This window comes from Scyliorhinus torazame, chromosome 16 (genome assembly GCF_047496885.1).
Source record: "Scyliorhinus torazame isolate Kashiwa2021f chromosome 16, sScyTor2.1, whole genome shotgun sequence".
NCBI classification, from domain to species: Eukaryota; Metazoa; Chordata; class Chondrichthyes; order Carcharhiniformes; family Scyliorhinidae; genus Scyliorhinus; species Scyliorhinus torazame.
In genome coordinates this window covers 1,767,854-1,780,208 of record NC_092722.1, presented here as the reverse complement: position 1 = coordinate 1,780,208, position 12,355 = coordinate 1,767,854, and the positions used below count along the sequence as shown (strand labels likewise).

The 12,355-nt window shown below is 44.2% G+C and overlaps 1 protein-coding gene across 20 annotated transcripts in view; it reads left to right on the top strand.

Moving 5' to 3' along the window:
* rap1gapa (RAP1 GTPase activating protein a) overlaps positions 1 to 12,355 on the top strand; it is an 809,199-nt gene that overhangs the window by 716,791 nt on the left and 80,053 nt on the right. For all 20 annotated transcript variants that reach the window (XM_072477772.1, XM_072477763.1, XM_072477771.1 and 17 more), the window contains 3 exons: positions 1,581 to 1,736; positions 2,954 to 3,025; positions 6,969 to 7,055. In XM_072477772.1, coding sequence (XP_072333873.1) covers positions 1,581 to 1,736; positions 2,954 to 3,025; positions 6,969 to 7,055 — 315 coding nt within the window. The remainder of the gene's footprint in view (positions 1 to 1,580; positions 1,737 to 2,953; positions 3,026 to 6,968; positions 7,056 to 12,355) is intronic.

The window sequence follows — 12,355 nt, the reverse complement described above, 5'->3', positions numbered from 1 at the left end:
TCAGATCATCCACAGTTATTAAATGGCAGAAAAGGCTCAAGGGGTAGAATGGCCCTCCTGCTCCTTGTTCGCATGTTCATATTTATTAGTTTACAAATAACAGTCAGTCCATCAACAGTAATGTCAATCATTATCACAGTGCAGAAGGAGGCCATTCGGCCCATCGAGTCTGCACCGGCTCTTGGAAAGAGCACCCTACCCAAGGTCAGCACCTCCACCCTATCCCCATAACCCAGTAACCCCCACCCAACACTAAGGGCAATTTTGGACACTAAGGGCAATTTAGCATTGCCAATCCACCTAACCTGCACATCTTTGGACTGTGGGAGGAAACCGGAGCACCCGGAGGAAACCCACGCACACACGGGGAGAACGTGCAGACTCCGCACAGACAGTGACCCAAGCCAGAATCGAACCTGGGACCCTGGAGCTGTGAAGCAACAGTGCTAACCACTGTGCTACCGTGCTGCCCATAATAGGGTTTATTAATTGTAACTCAATTGAGAAAATTAATGAATTAATTCACACATAATAAAGATGGCAGAGCAGGTGATGTGTTGCGACTGCAGAATGTGGGAGCACAGGGACACCTGTGTGCTCGAGGGCGAACGCAACCACTGTAAGTGTTTGTGAGTCACTCAGAGTCGTTGAGTTTCAGAAACTGCGGCACATCAGGAGCGGGACGCTTTGTTCAAGAAACAGTCACACCGTTTACAATAGGATCTTCTGATTTGGTCAGTTGGCAGGAACAGGAGGGTGTGACTGAGTGAGACGGGTATGGAGACCCCAAAGGCAGAAGTAGCGGAGGCTCAGCCTTTACAATTGTCCTACAGGCTGATGGTGCTTGCGGCCTGCATGGATGAGAGTGGGGGCTGCAATGTTGCTGAGTGAACTGACCAAGGCACCATGGCATGAGGAGCCATTGAAACGGGGAAAGTAATTTGGAATTTGTAACAAAATGGCTGAATTATCAGTACAGAGAGAAATAAATATGTATGACCTGGTAACCTTTTACAGAGACATGGTTGTAGGGTGACTAGGATTCAGCAAGACAGGAAATGCAATGTTGATGCCTGTTCCCCTGCACCTCCCATTGTTTCTGTGATGAGTCAGTTTCTTGGTTTGAAAGAACCAGTGACATAACGTGCTGCATAGTACAACACGTGAAATCATTCAGAACACATTGGGCTGATTCTGTAATCAGCCACCAGTGATTTAACTGTACACTTAACAATTATGGTGAACTACGTATTGCTACTATATATATATTTACCGTTATTCGTTATACTGTTATCCATCACTGTATATATGTTCACTGTTGTTCTTATTCACTGTTACTTACTGTTGTTGTGTTGATGCTTCTATTGGCTCCGCCTGTGGCCCCGCCGCTCGGGGGAGGTATATAATTGGCAGACCTGTGGCCAGCTCTCAGTGCGGGAGCAGCAGCAGGCTGGCATACTTCTTAGCTTATTAAAACCACTGTTCTCTTCTCCAACTCGACTCGTGTGAATTGATGGTCCATCAACAATATATTTGATATTTACAAATATATATTTATACATGCCTTGTTTTTTGTTCAGCTTCAAAGAAAACGACACATAGGAAATGACATTGTCGCTATAGTCTTCCAGGATGAAAATACCCCTTTTGTGCCAGATATGATTGCATCAAACTTCCTACATGCTTACATTGTTGTTCAAGTGGAAAGCTCCTGCAGTAACAACACTGTCTACAAGGTAAGTGCTGTCCATCACCGTGATCCCCATTTGCTGCTGAGATCTGCTTTCTTATGAGAAGGAAACATTATTTATTTAATTTAATGTTACAAACTTTTTTTAAGCTGAGGCCTTCAGTGTAAACATTTCATTCCGAAAGAGTCACTCTCAGGAATGCAACACAATACACTGTCACGATTCACCCTGAGTTCAGTAAATCCAGATTGAGAAATTATTACATGACCCTTGCTGGGATTTGTCCAATAGACAAATCAAAAAAAAAACACAGCATTAGACCCCAACTCCAGTGACCCCCTACAGCCCAGTGAGCACCAAATGGGGAATCAATGACAAAAGGAGCAGAATGGTTGTCCCTGGCATTGTGAGCTTAGCTGCAAATCCTGATCTTTGTTCAATGAAGACCACTGGCCTAATTGACGTTGGAGGTGAATTCACAAATTGGCTTCAGCAGACATACTATATGGAGAGAGAATTGAGCCAGGAATTATCTTCCTGATGACTACCTGAAACATTTGACTGGAAATGTGTGTATGTGTAGAATGATTTTAAGATGTTTCTCAAGGATGTGTCACAGGTGAACTAACCTATTGCTGCTCATCATTTGGGTTCATGTACAAAAAACAGTCACTTGGCAGGAAAGCAGAGGGTGACAGGAACCCCTAGAATAATTGTCAATGTTTAAATTAGCGTTTTCAGAAAGGGAAACTCAGAAATAGAAGAGATAATAGGAAATGTAATAAATTGACTACAACAAATCAGTGCCTCGCTCCAGTCAGACTTCCTGGTGTAGACAGAGGAATATGCAAATGTTTTGCAATTGATGATGAGAGTCAAGACTTTGCTCAGATGGGATCTGGTGGAGGTGAGCTTCAATTCCACACAAGTTGAAAATCTAATGTTGAAGGTCCTCACCATCCATTCATTGATACAGCAGAACATGCACCACCTATCGGCAAGCCAGCAGGAAGGATAATGATACCGCATTAATATCGTTGGTTTGGGATACTTCTTTATTGTAAAGAATTGAAAAATATCTGCGATGATAGATTCACAGAGATTCAATCAAACACATGTACTTCACTCGCACGTTTTATCGCCAGAGGCCCCTTTCTTCAGTGGCCATTTTATTTGTGACTGTTAATCATCCATTAACTTGGCAACCTGCCCTTCCTGCTTGTATCTCTCTCAACTGTCCAATCAACTCCTCCATTTCCCAGGTCTCTGTCACTGCAAGAGATGACGTTCCGTTCTTCGGTCCGGCACTTCCTGATCCAGCCATATTTAAAAAGGTAACTGCTTATCCAATCACTTTGAACTTGAAATTACTCTGGTACTGATGTGTCTGAACACCTGAGGAGTTTGTGTGGAATTATCTTGCTGCCCAAGCTCACAGTTTTCACTCTTACTTGATGATTCTTTTTCCCACCTTTCTGTCTTAGAGGTTTTAAAAACAAGAGCGTGAATTTGTGTATAATACACACAAGTCTGTGTGAGGTATCGCGAAGCGCAGGACCTTATCTGCGAGGGTATCCCAACTAGCAACACCGGTTCGTGGGGTGTAAAGTTTTGTTTTGTTTCGGTGGAAGGAGACAAGTGAAACCCCAGTTAGAATAAACACCCCAATCATCGGGTAACAATTATGAAAGACTATTTATTAAAGTAAAGAAAAGGCAAACATACACAAACAGGGCAACTCTTTGACAATTAAGGTATATGAATTACTACAACACACAGTTTATGTAGAACATACCCCTTATTCCAAAAGATATCTATAATTCCTGGACTCCTTAAGACTACCCTGTTTCCCCAAACAACATCCCAAGTATGACATAAGAACGTAAGAACTAGGAGCAGGAGTCGGCCATCTGGCCCCTCGAGCCTGCTCCACCATTCAATGAGATCATGGCTGATCTTTTGTGGACGCAGCTCCACTTTCCCGCCCGAACACCATAACACTTTATTCCTTTTAAATCTATAAGTTATAAATCTATAAGTTAAAAACCCAGCTTGTAGTTACCACACAATACAGGAATGATAGTCAAGTCTGGGAAATGTCTTTTCCTGGTCCAGCAAAGATAATTAAACTGCCCTTCACAAAGATTTTCTGCACTGCCTTGACTATAAGACGGGCAGCACGGCAGCATGGTAGCATGGTGGTTAGCACAATTGCTTCACAGCTCCAGGGTCCCAGGTTCAATTCCGGCTTGGGTCACTGTCTGTGCAGAGTCTGCACATCCTCCCCCTGTGTGCGTGGGTTTCCTCCGGGTGCTCCGGTTTCCTCCCACAATCCAAAGATGTGCAGGTTAGGTGGATTGGCCATGATAAATTGCCCTTAGTGTTGGGTGGGGTTATTGGATTATGGGGATAGGGTGGAGGTGTTGACCTTGGGTAGGGTGCTCTTTCCAAGAGCCGGTGCAGACTCGATGGGCCGAATGGCCTCCTTCTGCACTGTAAATTCTATGATAATCTATGATAAGACTTTGAAGCTGTTAGCTGGAAAACCACTTGTCTGCTTCCTGAAGTTGTTGGGTGTTAACTGGCCTGCCTTGCTTGTGAGGGTCCGGTCAATTATATTTTTGTTGTACTTTGATTCTGCCTTCTGTGTATTTGGCTATCTGCCCCTATCAACCTCCTTGACTAGATATGAACACATACACCTCATTGATCTTCCCAATCGTCCATGTAAACTGTTGCAAGCCATTCACATCGGAGTCTTATTTAAACTGCCTTCTAAACCCTTAACTGGGAGAGACGCATCTCTCACTGGGGCCTTTTGAATACTAGCTACTGCTGTCTCTAGGCAGATTTCTACCTGTTGCTGGGCAGGTCATGTCCCATTATGTTTGTTAAATTTGTTTGAATGTTGTTGCTCGGCAAATTCATGACCGAGGAATGGGTTTGTATTGCAGCATTGCCACAGAGGAATCCTGATTCCATCAGCAAGGATAGATTAAAATTGGCAAACACAGGCACCTATCTCAGGTGATAGCCCCTCACAACATATAAACTGCTGGCTTTCAGCACTGATATTTTTCTGGGAAATGATGGACAGTATGGCAACTGCTCGGTCCAAGATCGCAAGAAACTACAGACTGTGGTGAACTCTGCCCAGCGCATCACACAAGCATGCCACCCTCACATTGATTCTGCATACACCTCCCATTGCCTCAGGAAGGCAGACAGCATTATCAGAGACCCCTCCCACCCAGGCATTGCCTTCTTCCAGACCCTTCCATCAGGCAGAAGGTACAGAAGTCTGAAGACCCGCACATCCAGACATAGGAACAGCTTCTTCCCCACAGCTACAAGACTCCTCAACGACTCCCCCCCGGACTGATGTGTTCCCTGTAAGAACACTATTCACGACACCCTATGCTGCTCTTGCTCATGTATTTGCTTTGTTTGGCCACATGTTCCGCACTGTAACCAATCACTGTTTGTACCATTTGTCAATGTTCTCTGTTGATTATTCCCTTTGTCTACTATGTGCGTACTGTGTATGTTCAATTGGCCGCTGAAAAATACTTTTCACTGTACTTCAGTACATGGGACAATAAATCAAATCAAATCGGATTTCAGTTCTATATGTAGAAGTTTGCATATCCTGAGATTGTTCGGTGGATTGGCCGCCCCAAATTGCTCTTAGTGTCCAAAAAGGTTAGGAGGGATTATTGGGTTACGGGGATAGGGTGGAAGTGAGGGCTTAAGTGGGTTGGTGCAGACCCAATGGGCTGAATGGCCTCCTTCTGCAGTGTAAGTTCTATGTTCTATGTTCCTTGGTACTGTTGCAGAAAACCAGCTACCATGGGCAATGAAGACTAGAGGTCACTGTTAGTGATCCTAAAGATGAATTGATTTTTTGTTATCGCAGAATTCACATTGCTAATAGTTGAAATGGTCATCATATTGAGGCTGTCGATGCTTTCATATTCACCCCATCAATGTTTCAACAACAATCTGCTTTTTTATAGCACCTTTAATGTTGCAAAATGTCCCTGGGTACTCCACGGGATCTTTACTTAATGGCATTTGACATTGTGCCACATAAAGAGATATTAGAAAAAATTACCAAAAGCTTGGTCAAAGAATTAGGTTTCAGGAAGTGTCTTTAAGAGAGAGGAGGAGGAGAGGTTTTGGGGAATTCCAGAGCCTAGGTCTTGGGCCGCTGAAGACAAGCCCACCAGTGGTGGAGTGAAGGGAATTGGAATTGACAGCACTGGCGACAAAGAGAAAAAAATGTTTAAATGCAAATCGCAATTCCCTCTCAACTTTCTAGCCATAGACCAGTCCTGAAGCTGGGGGAAATCCTGTCTAGAACAGCAATGCACAGTGGCCTCGACTGAGTGATGTCCTATCGGGCTGCATCACAGCCTGGTATGGCAACTGCTCGGCCCAGGACCGCAAGAAACTTCAGAGAGTCGTGAACACCGCCCAGTCCATCACACGAACCTGCCTCCCATCCATTGACTCCATCGACACCTCCCGCTGCCTGGGGAAAGCGGGCAGCATAATCAAAGATCCCTCCCAACTGGCTTACTCACTCTTCCAACTTCTTCCATCGGGCAGGAGATACAGAAATCTGAGAACACGCACGAACAGACTCAAAAACAGCTTCTTCCCCACTGTCACCAGACTCCTAAATGACCCTCTTATGGACTGACCTCATTAACACTACACCCTGTATGCTTCATCCGATGCCAGTGCTTATGTAGTTACATTGTATATGCTGTGTTACCCTATTATGTATTTTCTTTTCTTCCCTTTTCTTCCCATGTATTTAATGATCTGTTGAGCTGCTCGCAGAAAAATACTTTTCACTGTACCTCGGTACACGCGACAATAAACAAATCCAATCCAATCCAAGACTTGCGCACAGTCAGATTGAAAACTGAATGAAATGCTACTTGAAACTACCTCCAGGTTTTCTGTTGCACTGCGCATTAGCTTGCTCACTCCCAAGCATCTCACAACTTCTGTGCATCACATAATGTTGGATATATCCCCAGGTGGAATATTAAGGAATTATTGCATTGCTGTTCTCCCCCCCTCCCCTTGCCCCTCCATCCCTTCTTCATATTTCTGTGATCCTTACTGTCTGCCACGTACGGTGGGTGTGTGGGGGTGTGAGAGAGAGACACACTCACTCACTCCTTCAGCCTGAAGTACTAAAATGAATACTTTTCCTCTGTATTCACCTGTGCCCTGTTTTTTCATATATTTTTCATACTTTAGGGTCCCGAATTTCAGGAGTTCTTGCTCACAAAACTCATTAATGCAGAATATGCTTGCTACAAGGCAGAAAAGTTTGCTAAATTGGAGGTAAGTTCTGAACTTTTCATAGCCCTGTGGACAGATCCTACGTAATGTGTGTCTCTGAGCTCTCACGTTGAACTGAGAACGAGAGTAACAAAAAGACATTTCGATGTATCCATTCTGGAAAGTTAACTTCAAATATTCACAAGTTTGACCTGCTTTAAATTGAAACATCTATTTCCTTCTGAATGTAAAATGTGTCTTGTTTGTGATTTTAAAACAAGGGATTATTAATAAACCTGAAAGAAAAAAGTGCAGGGCTTGGGGACTGATGGGAAATATGGGATTAATTGAGTAAAACTCTTCCAAAGAGTTGACAAGATGGGTTAAACAGTCCACCAGGCTGCATGATTCTATGAAAAGAAGACCAACAGTGGAAACGACTGGTGTTGCTCTTGAGAGATATGGCTTTGGAAGATTGTGAATGTTTCACATAACAAATTATACATTACAGTTGACAATCGGAGATGTAATAACAAAGTCTGGTCTGAATTTGCATTGATGCAATTGACCTGATTTGCATTTGAGTTCAGGGGTAACTGAAGAGTTTTAAATCGCTGTGTAGGCACGATATTTGGGTCAGTACTGTAACAAATCAAAGTCTGAGGAACATCATAGTTGGAGATTATGGTGATATACATCACTGTAAGTACACAAAGGGTTAATGTACATACACTACACCTAGCTAGACACTAGAAGGAACACCAGATACATGACACACAGACAGTCAACCAATAGGTCAGTAAGATAGGACACGACCAATGGGCAATCACGATACACACAGAGGTGACACTACCACAGGGGGGGCATTACACCAACCCATATAAAAGGACACATCACACATGCTCAGTCTCTTTCCACTGGAGACACTCAGTGAGTACAGACACAGGATTGATTGAACATCACACCCACGTGGATTGTAGCAGACTGGTTCATCAGTCTGAGTAGCTACAGCGGGATTAACAGTAGCGTTGAATCCAAGTAGGAGAATTGTTAATAGTTTAATAAACTTGTTAAAGCTATCTCCAAGTCTGAACCTTCCATTGTCAGAGTGCACATCAAGGAAGCAGCTTATGCTACCTCAAGAGCATAACAAAACATGGTACTCAGGCGTGACTGTTAAATCTATATAGTTGCAACTCAGCAAACAGTGACAACCAGCAACGGCACCCAGGCAAGATGATGTCCGGGATTCCGGTTCCACAGCAGCTCAGGTACCAAGGCAACCTCAGTGCAAACTGGCGTTGGTTCCGCCAGAAATTCGAGATCTACCTGGTAGCGTCCGACCTAGATGGCGTGGCGGATGCAGAAAAAATAAAGCTTCTACTTACCATCGCGGGTCCAGAAGCAGCTGAAATCTCCCAGACCTTCAAATACTCAAAGGGGCAAAACAAGAGCGACTTCCATGCAGTCCTGGACAAATTCCGAGAATTCTGCGAGAAACATACAGAAAAAAACAGTAAAAGAGGCGCCACAACTCACCGTGAGGTAGGCTTGCAGCAACGAACGGCAGTTTTGATTTGTAGCCATTTTGGAAAAGGTACTGCACGTGCGCAGTTGCGCGAAGAGCGCACAGAACGGGAAGGTCCGTTTGCGAAAAAGGCCTCAAGTAAAGGAACAGCGATATGCGCAATCGCTTCCTACGACCTACGTCACACGCTTCATGATGTCAGAGGCCCCGGACCACGCCCACTTAAAGCAGAAATGTCCCAAAACACAGAAAAAAACTTAAAGCCTCAAAACTAGATTCTTTCACCTGGAACGACAGCACAATGCCTGAAATTCGACCAGTAGCTAAAAGTAACCTCCAAAGAACCCTGCAACAAGCAGTTAGCACCGCCCAAAGAGATGATACGGTCCTTGAAGACTATGACTCAGATCTTGAATTTTTCTTTGGACATCGCGAGCCCAATGCCAGCTCCAACACAAAACATGATGATATGGTCTTGGAAGACAACGACTCAGATGAAACTTTCACCTTGGGAGGTGGCTACCCCAGTACCAAATCCGAATTGCAACGAGATGTGTTCTAAAGTAAAGAATCCGACACAGACACGGATGTGTTCTTCGGATTTGAGGATCTTCAGCCCAGCACATATGACATCCCAACTCGTGAGTGCAGGATTATGCTGCAGCCTGACACCAAGAGACAGAGAGCGGTACAAGCCCACAGAGAGCGGCCTGCTGCCACACAGAGAGTGGTCCACGCACCACAAAAGGTCCCAGCCTCCACACAGAAAGCAATGAAAGACTCCACAGCGAGACAACTGCACGTCTCCACACAAGAAGTGACTCGAGTGACACAAGCCTCCACAGAGAGCTCGTGGACAGACTCCACGATAGAAGCAACACAAGACTCCAGAGCGCAGTCCTTGCATGAACAAGAAGTGATGACAGTTTCCACAGAGAGACCAATGCACGATTCCACACAAGGAACGCTGCAAGACTCCACAGAGGGAGTGACACAAGCCTCCACAGCGAGCTCGAGGACAGCCTCCCCGATAGACGCAATGCAAGACTCCAAAGCGCTGTCTTTGCATGAACAAGATCATGAGGGTCTAGCAACCTCCTCTGAGCAACCAGCAGCAGACAATGCAAGTCTGCCACACTCAAGTGAACAACAGAAAGACTATGACAGTCTGCCACGCTCAAGTGTACAAAGAGAGACTCTGACAGTCCACCCAGATTATTTGAGCCACCAGAAGAAGACTCTGACGGTCTTCCCAGCTCAAGTGAATGACAAGAAGACACTGAGGCTCTACCCACTGTATGTGAGACAAGTGACGACGGCATCCCACTTCCCATATAAGATGTGCAACGTGACAGACCTCAGCTAGAATGTACAGAGGCACTCGACAATCACAGTGAGACTACTGGTGACTCCGGTGACACCAAGTTACGTCAAACCTCACTCGCTCGAGCCTCTCCACAAGCAAATGTGAATGTTTTGACTCCGGACGTGGAGCATCAAGAAGCCAAAACTGACTCAGGTGAAACAGACCAGACTCCAGACGGGGAGCGTCGCAAACTCAGTGATGGCACGCTCAAGGAGACAGCAGATGCCACAAAGCACGCTGACACGAGTAACTGTGTGAAGGACTCGTATTATCCACAGAGTGTGGTCCTTGAGCGCAGCAAACACGGCAACAAAACCAACCCAACAACAACATCAAAGACAAGAGCAAGAAGCGTACCAAAAGCAACAACGTCGACAACAAGCACGACAAAGACAACACCAATGGAATTACGACTGGAACAACATGGTACAACTCTGCAAATGAGGAGCACTGTTACTGCTCAGCTCAGTACAATGACATGTCATGGCAGGACGATGCATCTTACCAATTCACGTTTGCTGCACTACCAACAGGCAACCTGGCTTTCAGGACCAATGCCATCAAGAATTACCACCACAAGCATCGAAAAAAAAGAGCCTCAAATCCGACAACGAAGTGATGTGACCACTTCTTGGTTCCTTCAGCACAGGGACACTGATGGCGTTTACAATGCAATGCCACCATCAATGTTACTAACTCACCAACCAAACAAGAAAGCCACTCGACCATAATAATTATTGAACTTTGGACTCATGCATATGATTTAGACTTATTGTTTAATGATCACTGTTATCATAACTTGTACAGAGTATCACTCATCTACCTAGTTCAATTTTCTTTAACACTGTACAGAAAATATGTAACACGAAAAAAGGGGGGATGTGGTGATATACATCACTGTAAGTACATAAAGGGTTAATGTACATACACTACACCTAGCTAGACACTAGAGGGAACACCAGAGACATGACACACAGACAGTCAACCAATAGGTCAGTAAGATAGGACACCACCAATAGCCAGTCACGATACACACAGAGGTGACACTACCACAGGAGGGCATTACACCAACCCATATAAAAGGACACAGCACACATGCTCAGTCTCTTTCCAGTGGAGACACTCAGTGAGTACAGACACAGGGTTGATTGAACATCACTCCCACCACGTGGATTGGAGCAGACTGGTTCATCAGTCTGAATAGCTATAGCAGGATTAACAGTAGCGTCAAATCCAAGTAGGAGAATTGTTAATAGTTTAATAAACGTGTTAAAGCTATCTCCAAGTCTGAACCTTCCTTTGTCAGAGTGCACATCAAGGAAGCAGCTTATGCTGCGTCAAGAGCAGAACAAAACAATAATGCTCCACTAAAGTCGAAGCATTTGCACCTTCCAGGTGTAGAAATCCTTGTTAATTTTCCCCAGGTGGAGTGGAGGATCATTGTAATATTTTCATCCACATCCAAATTAAGGTCAGGTGACTGGGTGGAGAAGTCAAATTTCTGTTCCGCAGCCAAACCATGGAATACAATGGTCCAGTCATACCAGGCAAATGAGAAATATAGTTTGTCAAATAAAACCGAGAACCAATTGATATGTTGGTTGGCCAAAGAAACTGTCCAGTTTCAATATTGGTGGCAATAAATAACAATGGCCTGGATTTTCCAATCAGCAGCAACCTGCTGTTTCTTACCCCTGATCTCGAAGAGAGCCCCCCAAAAAGATCTCAGGGTCTCTCTGACCCATTGGTTTACCCCGATTCAAAGGCAGTTTCAATCTGGAGCCAAGTCGAGCGGTCAGTAAGCAGGCATGCATTCAAACTGAAGTATTCACACCAAACAACCCAGCAAGTTAAAAGCGTTTAAAATCCCTCAATTTTAATGCAAATTTTCCAATAATAAAATAGTTGCACGATTGTGTTAAGATTGATGCTGAAGTAAAGTTAAATAGATTTTTTTTAAATGTTTTACTTTTTTTTAAATATGTGGAATTTTTTAATGTTGTGGAGAAATTTGACTCTTCATAAATTATAAAATTAGTTTCTGAGGACCAGCAAATTATTAAATACTGCATTAAAATCCCAGTTTCATCTCATTCAGCAAGATGCAGCTTTTTCAAGAGTTTTTAAAATGAGAATGGCCTTTACTGCAAGGGGGATGGAGTATAAATACAAGGGAAGTCTTGCTACCGATATGTATAGTGCATTACTGAGACCACAGCTGGAGTACTGTGTACAGCTCCGGTCCCCTATGTGAGGAGGGATATACTCACATTGGAGGCAGTTCACAGAAGGTTCACTTGCCTGTTTCCTGAATTAAAGGGGCTGTTTTATGAGGAAATGTTAGCAGGTTGGGCCGATACCCATTGGAGTTTAGAGGAACAAAAGGTAATCTTAGTGAAACATATACTATTCTAAGGGGTCTTGATGGAGTAGATGTTGGGAGGGTGTTCCCATTTAAGACGGTGATGA